The sequence below is a fragment of the Nicotiana sylvestris genome, chromosome 10 (genome assembly GCF_000393655.2).
Source record: "Nicotiana sylvestris chromosome 10, ASM39365v2, whole genome shotgun sequence".
NCBI classification, from domain to species: Eukaryota; Viridiplantae; Streptophyta; class Magnoliopsida; order Solanales; family Solanaceae; genus Nicotiana; species Nicotiana sylvestris.
The window spans coordinates 79,634,010-79,648,573 of NC_091066.1; the positions used below are offsets into that span (position 1 = coordinate 79,634,010).

The 14,564-nt window shown below is 34.4% G+C and overlaps 1 protein-coding gene and 1 long non-coding RNA gene across 4 annotated transcripts; both read right to left on the bottom strand.

Moving 5' to 3' along the window:
* Positions 1-1,166: 1,166 nt before the first annotated feature.
* LOC104211469 (uncharacterized) lies at positions 1,167-7,522 on the bottom strand. 3 transcript variants are annotated; one of them, XR_011403245.1, is made up of 5 exons: positions 7,470-7,522; positions 5,899-7,101; positions 2,959-3,306; positions 2,540-2,612; positions 1,167-1,564 (listed from the first exon to the last, which is right to left on the bottom strand). It is a non-coding gene; the product is annotated as an uncharacterized lncRNA (long non-coding RNA). The 3 variants fall into 3 exon arrangements; XR_011403243.1 differs by having other exon boundaries at positions 1,167-2,612; XR_011403244.1 differs by having other exon boundaries at positions 1,167-2,612; positions 5,365-7,101.
* Positions 7,523-11,145: 3,623 nt separating this feature from the next.
* LOC104211468 (uncharacterized) lies at positions 11,146-13,343 on the bottom strand. The gene is made up of 2 exons (XM_070159208.1): positions 12,465-13,343; positions 11,146-11,976 (listed from the first exon to the last, which is right to left on the bottom strand). Exons 1-2 carry the CDS (start codon positions 13,341-13,343, stop codon positions 11,146-11,148), a joined length of 1,710 nt encoding a protein of 569 aa, XP_070015309.1.
* Positions 13,344-14,564: the final 1,221 nt, after the last annotated feature.

Below are 14,564 nucleotides of genomic sequence, written 5' to 3' on the forward strand. Positions count from 1 at the left end.
TTCATTAGTGTCATTCCTGTTTCTTGTTTGATCAATTCCATTCCCTTAATGAACTATCTGCCTAATCTTTTAACTAATAAGCTATATCTTGCTAACATGAAGTGATGTAAACGAAGCATGAACGCTTCTAGTTTTTTATTAAGTTTTAATTTGACATGATGCACTAAACTCATCATTTCTAAAACAAAGTTATGACATAATTATTTATTTTCATTAAGCGAATTTGTTTAAAAAATTCACTCCAGCATGAATATGTTGGACCTTTTCGCTATGGAAGGAGCACACTGCTCGCCTTGAAGTATTAGCACTCATAGAAGATGATGTGTTAGCAGAGCTATTAATTAGTGAGGAGGCAGCAAGTTGCCGCCTGTTTAGCTTTGTTTGCTTGTGCTAGGAGGACCTTTTTTTATCGGATTGCATCATTCTATACAGTTCGTGTCACCTAGCCTTCTTGTCGGTATGCACTTTTTCGAAGTTTTCATTTTTATGATTTTTATTCGACATTTCAGCAACCGCCTATTCCCTGAATGTGAAATGTCAAATACATTTTGACACAACTGAACATATGTTCAATATGGCTAATATGCATGCATGTTTATATTTTCAAAAAACCTAGGCAAAAACTCATAATACCAATACGTAAGTGATGAGAGCTCATAAATTTACCTTTCGGTTAGAACGCTACTGAATAACAGAAGTACACCACAACCATACAATGGATCGCAAGAACTGCTATAATAGAAAAAATAAATTGACATGGACAACAAAGGTCAAAAAGCAAAGAGAAAATAAAAAACTGGAAAGAAAAAAAAAATCACTCAAAGACCCATGACACTCTAAAAAGGTATAGTAAAAAGTGAGGTTTGAATAAGGAAGTTTTCACTAAATAATAGGAGTAGCTGTTATTGGATACGTACAGATACATACATAAAGACATTACATCAGCACAGAATAACGTGGTCAGATTCTCTAATATGACCATTAATGATACTTCAATATTTAAGTTAAGCCGCCTCGAAACTTGTCACGACCCGAATTTCCCATCATTGAGAGTCGTGATGGCACCTACTAGTGAAAGCTAGGCAAGCCAACCATTGAATTATTTACTTTTTTCTCCTTTTTAATCCTTTAACAATTAAGAGTCAACATTATATAAACAACGGAAATTAAAAGCGGAAGACTGAAACGTAATATATTAATAAAGATGTCAATACCAATCCATACATAAACTGCCTAAGACTGAAGTCAATTTCACAGACTGTCTAGGAATATTACAAATAAAGGTCCGAAAGAGTTATTACAACACTATCTCTGAAATACATAAAAGAAACATAACAAAAGGATAGAAGGAGACGCCAAGGCCTACGGATGCCTGCAGGACTACCTTGGATCTCCGAATGGACTGAAGGCAATAACCCCAAAGCTAAGGTCCGAAAGGTGCTGCACCGGAATCAGCACACGGTGCAGAGTATAGTATCAACACAGCCGACCCCATGTGTTGGTAAGTGCCTAGCCTAACCTCGGCGAAGTAGTGACGAGGCTAGGACCAGACTACCAAATAAACCTGTGTAGTTAAATCATATACAGTGAAAAATAAAAGTAGGAATGTACAGTTAAGAATGGGAGGGGGAAACATGCTGCGGATAAACATCAAATGACAACAGAAGGACAACAGGTAAATATAAGGAACACCATAACTCAATTATCAACAAGAATCAGAAATCAAACAAGTGCACGGCATCACCCTTCGTACTTTTACTCTCGTCCTCGCCATAAGAATCAATATAATCTGCATGGCATCACCCTTCGTGATTTTACTCTCGTCCTCACCATAAAATCAATATAATCGGCATGGAATTGTACATCGTGCGGCACAGCATCACCCTTCGCGCTTTTACACTCTTCCTCACAAAATCATACACGACATCACCATTCATGCTTTAACACTCTCTTACCAAAATAATGCACGGCATCACCTTTCGTGCTTTAACACTCTTCCTCACCCAAACAACAATCACAAAGCAATAAGGGCAAGGGAATCAACAAATTTACAATTAAATCTCGATAAGGGAACAATAGTACAACAATCATATCCCGGCAAGGGAAACAATATCAACAATAGCATCCCGGCAAAGGAGACAATATTAAACAACAACATCCCGGCAAGGGAGACAATTTCATAATTCTTTTTTCTCTTTCACACTTACTTCTCAACTCAATTCACAATTTGAGCCAATGCTCTATAAGGTTCAATTGCCACTTATACTTCCACAAATTACTTTACAACTTGAGTCAACGCTCTTCAATGTTCAAATACATATATTACTTCCACAAGCCTTGCTCAACAATAAAAATCATCACATAAAGCATGAGCAATACAAATGGAGTCACATTAATCATAATATAAGACTAACGGCATGCTTGACACCAACGTATAGATACTCGTCACCATACCTATACGTCGTACTCAACAATTTAACACATAGTAACTAGGACACGACTCCTAATACCTCAAGCTAAGATTAGACCAAACACTTACCTCGATGCCGCGAACACAATTCAAGCCGCAACTATCGCTTTACCTCTTGATTCCACCACCAATTCGCTCGTATCTAGCCACAAGTTACTTAACTATATCAATAAAGGCTTAATGAATCAATTCTAATGCATGAAAATAGGTTTTTCTAAAGTTTTTCCCAAAAAGTCAAAAATCGCCCCCGGGCCCACATGGTCAAAACCCGAGGTTCGAACCAAAATCCGATTACCCATTCCCCCACAAACCCAAATATATAATTTGTTTTGAAATCGGACCTTCAATCAAGGTCCAAATCCCCAAAATTTGAAAAACCTAGGTTCTCCCCAAAACACCCAATTTTCCTCATGAAAACCCTTGATTTTGAGTTGAAATCATGTGAAAAGATGTTAAAGATTGAAGAAAATGAGTTAGAAATGACTTACAATCGATTTGGAGAAGAACTTTTCTTTGGAAAATCGCCCAAGAGAGTTTATGTTTTGAAAGAGTTTGAAAAATGAAAGATTTCCAGCAAAGTCATGAAGTCGCAATTGCGAACCCTTCAGAAGACTGTCCTCTTCGCATTTGCGAATATTTTTTCGCATTTGCGACCACCCCATATTTCTGAGGGGTTCGCATTTGCAAGGCAGAGGTGGCATTTGCATCTTGGGTCTTCCGCATTTGCGACCAAATGATCGCATTTGCAATTAGGCCTACCCAAGCCTTCTTTCGCATTTGCGATGCCTTATTCGCATTTGTGATCTCGCATTTGCGAGCCAGGTTTCGCATCAGACCTGCAAAATACCAGAAATTCATAAGTCCAAATTTCACTCCGTGGCTTATCCAAAACTCACTCGAGCCCTCGGGGCTCCAAACCAAACATGCATACTAACCCAAAAACATCATACGGACTTGCTCGTGCAATCAAATCACCAAAATAACATCAACAACTATGAATTTAGCATCAAAATCAAAGAAAAGTTTCAAATTTTACAACTAAGGTTCCGAATCAAGTCATATGACCTCCGTTTCTTACCAAACATTACAGGCTCAACATAAATCACATATAAGACTTGTACCGGGCTCCGGAACCAAAATACGGGCCCTATACCATCAAATTCCAAACACATTTCATTTCCAAAAACTCATATATATTCCAGAAAATAATTTTGTTTAAAAATTTATTTCTCAGGCTTGGGACCTCGGAATTCAATTCCGGACATACGCCCAAGTCCCATATTTTCCTACGGACCCTCCGGGACCGTCAAATCACGTGTTCGGGTCCGTTTACCTAAAATGTTGACCGAAGTCAACTTTAATTCATTTTAAAAGCAAAATTTATCATTTTTCACAGATTTTCACATAATGGCTTTTCGGATACGCGCCCGGACTGCGCACGCAAATCGAGGTGAAACAGAAAGAAATTTTTTAAGGCCCTGGAATATAGAATTTATTTCTAAAACGAGTGATGACCTTTTGGGTCATCACAAAAATAATTTCAAAAGTACAAACTTTAAATTAAGAACTTTTCACAAAATATAGTTTTGCGACTTTGTTATAATAAGTAAAATTCAGTCACCATACATGGTAACTATGTAAATTTTCCGGCAGAGGAGACATTAAAGGTCCTAAAAGCGGGGCTATTATGCATTCAGACTTCTGTCTCTTTAAGACTCTCAATGATTCAAGTCGTACAAATTTTAACATGTGAAGATCATCAAATTTCAGAACCATGTCAACCACCTTTTTAAACTCAAGTTTATTAGCTGCCGGCTTTCTCAAATCCGGCATAAGAAGTTTAGTGGTAACACGAAATCAAAAAATTCCAAAACTGAGCATGCGTCGAGTTTAAAAATGTCTTTTTATCGTTCGATTTAACACACACAATTGAAAGCAAGAAGTATGCGAAGAACCAAGAAAACCAAAAAAATCCAAATTCAGCACGCTTCGAGTTTAAAAATATTTTTTTATCGTTCAATTTAACACACACAAACTATGGAGTTGCAAAATTAAAATTCATGAACAGAACCCAATGAAGATGGAGCACAGATTAGAAGAAGAGAATGCTATATTGACTTTTCACTGTTGAATTATTTTTCAATATGGACGTTTATTTGGGCCTCCTTGATACTGAAGTTGAAGCTGCCAGGTGTGTAATTGCGGTGCCTAATTTATTCTTGTTTCTCTACTATTAATTAGTTGTATTTTCACTAAAATTAAACTACTAACTTATTAGAGGGTGAGGGCCTTAATTATTTGTCATTGTTGGGAGCTAAAGTTCACACTCTTTTCTTTCTTCTTTAACAGGGCTTATGATAAAGCTGCTATCAAGTGTAATGGGAAGGATCCATTTGCTAACTTTGATCGTAGCATTTATGAAAATGAAGTTAACTCAACTGATTTAACAGAACGCATGAACAAATACCTAAAATTTTCTTTCTTTTAATTAGGCTTAACACCTATACCAGTATCATTAACGGACTGAAATTTGCATGTGGGTTAAAACTAATTGAAAGAGCAAAAGAATGAAAAACAAATATTGAAGTACAAAATTGAAGTTGAAGAGGGCACAAAAGAAGCATGAACAGAGCCGATGAAACTTGAGTAAGCACTGTAACACTATACCCAAAAATTTCTTCTTTCAATTTAGACTTAATACCCATACCAGTATCATCAATGGACTGGGAATCTCAACTAAAAAAATTGCATGTTGGGTGAAACTAATTAAAAAGGCAAAAGATGGAGAAACAAATACAAAAACAAACCTACAAAATTGAAGTTGAAGAGGAAGGGATTGTTTTCTATATCAGATGTTTAGCAAAAATCATGGGCAAAATTGATTAAAATCTTACCTGCAAGTAGAAGAAATTTGAGGAAGAGAATCGGAGAAGTTTATTACAACGCTAAGCATATTTTACTCAATTGGAGAAAACCTAATATGCTTCTTAAAACAGACATGGGATCATCTAAAAATTACACATAGTGGTTGTGTAGAAACATTAAGACACGTACATAATTAATTTGTAGATTTGATATGAAATGACATAAATACCCTCAAGCTTTTCCAAAAAGACTCTTAGGCACATAGGTCGAAACCACCGGCCTTTCTAATATATTAGTGAGTGTTTGCCCGGGCTAAGCCCGGGCCCAACAACTTTTATTTACAAAAGTTGTATAAATTTTATACACTTTTTTGATTACCGAATGTAAATAGTTAATCCTTTAAGGAGTCGTTAATTGCATAATTTCAAAAAATAAGGTATAAGTTATCCCGACACTAATTACTCTACCCTCTATGAGGTATAAGTTATCCAGGTGCTAATTTACTAACCAAACAAAGTATAAGAAACATCTATCGATCAGCAATAATTAAAAAAAATTACTACCAGAATATAATAGCAAATGGTTGGTGACAAATGATCACTTTTTCTCTGCAAAAGGTGTTTGTTAAATGAAACTGATGTCAAGGAGTTTGGATCGGTGGTAATGATCTTGATCTTGTTCTAGCTTTCTTTGTGTTAGAAAATCTGAACCACAAAGAGAAATACAACTTTTTATTAGCAGTTGAAGATTTGGAGCTGCAACGCCACAGAAGAAATAACTTCAGCTGAGATTTGAAAATTTGACAATGACCTGAACTTATTTATACCTTAAAGATCATCAAATTGTAAGACAATAACATTACTTTGTGAAAGTTATATGCCAAATAGATCGGCGCTCTTTCTATGTAGCCAGAAGCAGAACACCAAAACTTTTTGGCAAGGAGATGTTGACAATATAATAGAAAACGGGAATGGAAAATAGTATCAATTAATCAGTTTTATGATACTAACTATTAAATCCAACTATGAATCTACAGTTATCACTTCATATTATAATTTGTTTTGCCAATATGAACTATTTCTATAAAGAACCATATAAATCTCTTTTCTGCAGTAGTTTTAGTGTAGTTCTTGAATATATATGCTTTTCACGACAAAAAGATTAATCTGATGCGATTTAGCAGACCATAGTAACAAAATATCTTGAGATTCAAATCAAAAAAGATTTGCCTAAAAATGTAGGAAATACTCTTTTGTTAAAGTTTACATGTAGTTTCCCAATATGTATGTTTTTCATGACAAAAAGATTAATCTCGTGTGATTTAGCGCCGGGTCAAATTTGTAAGTCGAAAGTCCACAAACAAATTAAATTAAGAGAGAGAGAGAGTGTACCTTGTTGTTTATCAAGAATAACCAATATGATGTTCCATACAAATTGGAAAACGAATATAAGCATCTACCAAAGTCCACGAAGAACAATGTGAAATAAAGAATCAAACAGAGCTATTAAAAGTTGGAAAAGCTTGGAAATAAATTAAGATAATACAGTAATTTTCTTTTACCAAGAATTGACTGGTGCTAACAGAAATAGGTAAGTAATTAAGATAGCGTATGAAAAGACGAATTACCTCGAGAAATTACGTAAAATGCAATAGATAGAGAATTCACAGTTGAGATACCTTTATTTTCCTAAGCCTCAAGTTTTTAGTGATTCTTCCACAATGAGGTCAAATGTCAAAAGAAACAATCTTTGACCGGATGTACAAACTGCAAGAGATACCAAGAATTTAAATCAGATAAATTCTAAGAAAAGAATGGAGCTTTAAACAAATGGAAGCACAAATATTTTTTTACTTCACTATTGAGGCAATCTTTCTAAAGATCAAATCAGAAGGTTTATACAGCAAAATGTCAAGCGGAGTAATTGCAGTAATTATTTGTATGCTAAAGTTAGCAGCAGCAAAATAGATATGTGAAATTAGTGCACAAAGCAAAGTATAGCTCTATTGTAATCAACTAACTTCATTTCCAGATCAATATGTTCCTAACTACCATATAGAAAGCAGCAATAATCAGTTAGCAGAGTATTTGATATTCACTAAGCTGAGGCTATTTTAATCGAATGGCCTTCTTACTCTTCGGTTGTGGCAGCACACATGTACTGCAGTTTATAAATTCATACACAAACGTAAATCTTACTTGTTTTATTTTGTTAGTATAAGCTGCATATATAATAGTAATAAAGTTGTACGAAGTACGAACATATAGCAAATCTGAGTCAGCAGAATGTACTGCTAATGGTACAATCACCTAAACTTATTTATAGCTTAAAGATCATGAACCTATAATCCCATTGAGGCAAAGTGGCTTCAGTTGAGAATTTAACGCAACTGCATTCATAACTCTCATAATTGCCTTTAATATAGCAAGCTCCCACCCACTCGCCTTATCAGTCCCTAATTGCAACACGGAAAACCTAAGCTAGTTGGTTCCCGTGAGGAACATATTGTACATACGTAATTTTGGACTATTTGCTAGAAACAAATAAGTTTAATCAAATTTATCCCTTCAGTAAATCATTACGAACTCTAACTAATAAACTTTTTGAAAATAATGAAATTTTTAAATAATGCAAACCTTTTGAAAATGATGCGGTAGAAAGATCAGTATCAATAGTGTATTATTTGAAAATCATGCTCGATCCCTCTTTTTCTCTGTCATTTTTTCAGGTCAAGTGAACCCAGATAACGTGAACTACACTTAAAGTGAGCTCGGAATATGAACTTATTTGAATGATCGGGGATTATTCTATGAACTTTATCTCTTTAATTTTAACGGTATCCAAAATATTATTTGAAGAAAAATAATATCAAAATGTAACCAAATTATAGCCATGAAGACAACTTAAGGAAAAAAGGACCAGATATCACATATGTCAAACATTATAACTTTTGGTAATACGAATGTATCACTTCACGGAAGTCAAAGTTGTAAGCACAAACAAAGATCATAAATATCAAACAGAGCTTCTTTCATACCTGTAACATAATTTGGTTGACATTGGAATAGAGCTTCTAAACAATGTTATGATGGCCGCATGATGACTTCATTATCTGGCATAAAAGAGAAGTTGTGGGGAATTTTTGAAGCAACAACGGCGCACTGCTGCTTTTCAGCTTGCTTCTCCTCATGCAAAATAAATAGGCTATCTTTTTCAAAGCACCAACCCGCAGGGCGAGACTTGGTATTACTTTTCTGAAGAGATGAATTTCTGTTGGCAGCTCGAGAATAAGTGATGTTATCAAGTATTACCAACAGCAAGATGAAACTATTCTGAGTTACATAGGATTAGGTACAGATTTGTTTGGGTTCAGTACTTGATATCCAATTCCAAATCCAGTAGTAGCTGAATTTGCATCCAAAAGTCCCATGCAACTACATTTGAATCCAGTAGCATCTGCGACACTATCAGTGAAAATATAGAATAAATTGTAAATCTTCAAGCAGATTGAGGCAACGTTAGCAAGTATTAGATGCCTACTGCTTTACATAGAGGCCCTCGACAATCTGTACAAGAATATAATATCTTAATATATATCTATAAGAAGAAAAAAAAAACAGCACAATGGAATCAATCATATGATAAACTCATCATATTCGCGACCAGTCTCACATAAATGTAACAAAAAGCACCCCAGGTACTTCGAAGAATGAAAAGAAAAATAAGAAAATGCAACCATCATTTCTATATAAAGAATCGAACTTCAATGATGTATGCACTTACATGTATAAGCTTTGCTTCATTTTGCTATTATGGTGCTGTTACAAGTAATCTCTTCAAGTTCACTTCAGTTTTGCTCAACCCCATGACACTCCTCTAAAATACTCTCTGCCAATAGAATCAAGAAAGTCAATGTTTCAGACCTCAACTGTTATCTAGTGAAAAATGTACAACAATATGCCAACTTTCTACTCATCAGAACAGATTTCTTTCTTCAATATATATATATATATATATATATATATATTTCATGGTCTAGCTCTATCAGACACTTTTAGACATATTCTTCAAATTTTAAAATTACCAACTAAAAAGAAGTGTACATAGTCGTAGTTAAAAAGTTCTTCTTTTTCCTACTTCAATTGCTCAAATAATCAAATATTCATGTATTTGTAATTCAAAACAAAGTAATAACTGAAACAGTATACTATAATCAACTCCAGTACATTGCAAATGCACAATGGGTCAACAAAATGAAAAAGAACCTACTTGAATGCATATTATAATCAACTCCACTAATTAGTCAATCCAATCACATAGAGTAGCCAATAACATGTTCGTTATAATCAACCACTAAAACTGGATTACCATCCAAGGATTTTTAGCTGATGACCATATCAAAGCATAAGCAAATTTTCAATTGTAGATAACATAGTAAAATTAAGACTAAGAGAATCAGAAGCCGTGTAGTTTGTATTCGAGTTACCGAGCTAACTAATTTGCCCAGCGTCTTCATTTTGACGTTTCTTTTACTTCATTTCTTGAGTTGAAAGCTATTGTGTTGGCAACTGGAATAAGAAAGAAAAAAGGTTACACAGAATACTTTGTCAAAAGTAAAACATGGAAACATGTGCATACAAAATAATGAAGTACGGAAAGAACAGAAAACCTAGAGGATCATCTTATGTCGAAAACATCAGCTAGTTGCCTTTTGAATGATTTCATCATAAACAATGTTACATGTAGAATGATCATCATCGCTTGTTGGCATAGGTGGTCGAATCAGCAACTTTATATAGTTCGAACTTTTAGCTCTCGATAAAGCAACATAAAGTTGACCATGTGAGAATACAGGTTCCCGCAAATAAATCCCTATAAAATCTAATGTATGACCCTGTGCTTTATTTATAGTCATAGCAAAGCACAATCTTATTGGAAATTGTATTCTTTTAAATGGAACGGGCATTTTTTCATCTTGTGATGATAATAACGGTATTCTCGGTATAAATACATGCGTATTTTTGAAGTCACCTGTTGAAATCTTAGCACTTGTCACATGGGTTTTAAAATCACAACTGGTTAGTCGTGTGCCATTACATAAACCTTCATATGGATTTAAGTTACGCAATAACATAATTGGGAAATTTTCTTTCAAAGATAATTTATAAGGAGGCAAACTTGGAGGATTTAAACTGTGTAATAAATCTTCAAATTGTGTTTGATTATCAATTCAGTGGTCTCATCAATGCCGACAAATGTTCTTACTTTGTCATTGATTTCATTAGCAAAATCATTTTTTGTAGTCAAAATTATACGAGAATTTGTACACAATGTGTTGGAGTTCAACGAATTCAAATTTGGATATGTCACTGTGAATAGCTTATCTAAAGATTCTCTTTCGGTTGTGAAAGGGATAACAAAAGAATCAGAAAATTTAATCTTGTTTGTTGAGCTAGTTTGTTCTTGTCCATTCCCAATTCTCATCAAATAATCACAAAACGGAGGATCTATTTTTGCTCTCATATTCTCAGACAATTGTATTTTTCAAGTTCATACCAAATTCTAGAATATAACAAACTTTCATTGATGAAATCTTCTTTCTTTCCATTTCGTACAACAGGAAGAGTTTGTCTAAAGTCACCTCCTAAGACAACGACTTTCCCACCAAATAAAATATTTGTATTCATGAGATCTTTTAGAAGCAAATCAAAAACTTCTACCATTCTTTTATTTGCCATAGATACTTCATCCCATACAATCAATTTTGCATCTCGTATTAAACATGCTAGTGCACTTTGTTTGCTAATGTTTCAACTGGAATGTTCATCAATATCAATAAGAATTTTAAAGCGCGAGTGTGCAGTACGTCCACCGGGGAGAATAGATGCAGCAACACCTGAAGTAGCTGTTGCTAAAGCTATATATCTCATAGATCGTACAGTTGCTAATAAAGGACGGTATAAAAAAGCTTTTCTGGTTCCTCCTGGACCATCGACAAAGAAAGCACCTGCTTTGTTCGAAAATATTCTATCAGTAATCATATTATATGCTATCAGTTGTTTCTTGTTTAATCTCATATGTAATAACATGTCTTCTTCACTTACAGTAATAGATTTTTCAAAATGAACTTCTTTTGCCTCTTTTGCTGATGTTGAAGGCCGAACAGTTTCTGGTATGAGTTCATACTCATTCACATCGTGGCCCATAGAATGTAAAATATCGTTGATATGATTCAAAGCTTGGTATCGTATTTCCTTTCTTTCATTAGTTTGTAGTACTTTATAGTCTTTGGTCATTGACTCTTCAAATTGCTCCCATAATTGTCTTGGATTGGTAGGATTACAATAGACCAGTAATGTAGCAAATAAACGCCTTAGGCTATATGACATCTGATAACTTGCTGCTTCAGACATGCATCCTATCAAACTATTATTACAACGTAACAATCCTCTTTTCTCCACGGACTCTCTAAAAGTACTATAAAGTTCTCTGTTTACTGTCAAAAGATCGTTATATGATTTCGGTCCGCGCACATGCATTAGTAGTAATCTGAGATAATATTGTTCACCTTCTGTTGGATGACACGTTACGATTTGACCAATTACAGAGCGTTGTTTTCGAAGTGCCCAGAATTTGCCACTCTAGGACCACACAAAGTATTCAGGGAATTCCTTGTACAGTAAATTCAGCTCTATAGCATCTTCATTAGTTTGGTTCCTATAGAAGAATTCTGTTAACATAGTTTTCTTGATCATCGGATTGTTCACGATCGTATTTATATCAACATTGCTCTTAAAGGAAACAAATTGTTTGCCTTCAAGATATAGCTGAAGACGATAAATGCTTGGAGATATTTTACTAATAGAAAAACCAAAGAGACGTCATAAGGCTTCGGGAGGTGATACCCATCTGGCAGTCCGGTATTCTTTTACTTCATCTATTTCTGTGTTTGCATCATTATTTTGCACAGTGAATACAATTTTATCATGTCCTTTACAAATATACTTATAAAGATATTTCATGACTTTGATATCAGAGCAAACTTCAACATTTATGTGACAATTGTATTTGCCAAGTAAATATGGATTGTATGGAACAACCCAAGATTATATAAATCTTTCCCTCTCACATGCACGACTTCCCCTGTGTTTCGTCTTCTATATATAGGATACAAATCATTTCCTTTTGATGTTTGATCAACAAACTTTTGTGGGTATTTGAATTTGCAGCAACCTTTTTTCATACAACAATTTATCGGGTTTAAACTACCACAAAGGCCGTGCATCATATGCTTAAGAACAAGTTTGTGTAAATTTGGTTCTCTATTACTATCTGGTAATTCTGCTCTAATTATATCATCATATGCCTCAGTTGTCAATAGTTTCTGCTCATTACTTAAAATAATAAGAAAATGAGCATGGGGTAAGCCTCGTTTTTGAAATTCTACAGTATACATAAAAGCAGCAACTTTTCCAAAAATATTTCGTTTTAATATATCTGTCTTTAGCTCTTCTATTTTGGCTCGAAACGCTCGACTAATCAAATCAGGTCTATTTTGTGCCTCATCACTTGATGATAAATGTTCTTCTATTTCCATCCAAGATGAGTTACATGTCATAGTTATAAATAGATCAGGTTTACCAAAATGTTGTACCAGCGCAATAACATCCATGTAATGCTGACGCATATCTCTAGGGCCACCTATAAAGGAATTTGGTAGAAATGTTTGTTTTCCAACATTGGAAGCATCCCTTTCACCAAGTCGTAATACATAAAGAAGTCCTTGCAATACACTCATTCTAAACAAATCTTGATTGAACGAACCAAAATCCAAACTTTGTGTCTCCAATTTTATATACTCATCAACTGAATATTGCTGAAATAATCTCCTTGTATGTAGAATTTCATCTTCATCATCATTTCTCATTTGGAGCTTATAACAGTAGTATTCACGAACTGAAACAACATCTCTTTTGCGTTTTCCTTGTTCAAGATTTTGAGTTTCCATATCAAATATCCATCAACAGAGCTAAAAAAATTTATATTTGGCAACTGTTCAGAATCAAATAAGGTGCGATTTCTAGGAATATTTTCTGGTTGGCGAAACTTTTTAATACCACAATGACATCCGCCTTGGCCAAATGGAAATAACAACGGGTACTGTAAAGGATCATAACATCCGAAATAATAGTTTACTTTATGTGTGCTATCGCTATGAGTATAAATTTGAACATGCGGTGCATGAGTAGCATCATTATCATTTTCATCAACCCATATTGCTGCGATCTTAGTTGTAGTCGGCAGATTATATACTAGTTGATCCAATCCAGCATCACAATTCAATGCAATATGAAAGTTTTGCAAGTTTGGAATAGCTGTTAAAGATCGCAGAAAAATTGAGTATGGATTATCTTTTAGTATGTCCATTAGTTCTTTCACTATTAATTCATTTATTTTGTCTGAACAAGCCATTCTATTTCAAACCTCGTTGTCATTATCATAAAAGTACAGTTGTAAGTTTCTCGGCCTTCTCTCTCTAGGATATAAATCATCTATAAAGTGATACATTTGTCCCTGAACTCTGAATGTATATATACCACGATTTCTTTTCGCTAAATCTTTGTCATAAGTGGCACCCAGTGAGGTAAAAGCAAACAGATCGTTATATGTTCTAATATATGTCTGAAAGTGTTTGGATTTTGCACAAGTTCCTGTATATAAATTTCTCAATCTAGGTGGCATTTTCTCAGAAGTTAACCTAACTGAACCGCAGCCACAACAAAATCCAGGTGATTCGTATTGAAATTTTTTGCGAAGCAGAATTTACAGTTAGGAACTTTTTTTAATGGCACATAATCAAGGCATAATCGGATAATATTAGTCATATTTCTCTTATTCTTTATGTGACCTGCATATATCAAACAACCTTAAGGAATAGAAAAGAAGAAAACAAGGAACAACATAGTTATAGTGTTTTGTTGATACTAACCATCGACCAGGATTGTTTCAGTATTTGGACTGCTTGATTTACCTGAAGTACTTGATGTCAAACCTGGTTCAAGATAGTTGTTGATTAAATGTTTGCGCATAGTAAACGAAGAAAAATAAATGATCATAACAGATTTATAGGCTTACCATTTTCAAAAGTAGAAATAGAATGAATCACATTTTTCCCTTTGTCAAGCACATTTAGTGGCGTAAAAACCTCACGATCAGTTGCAACTGCAGT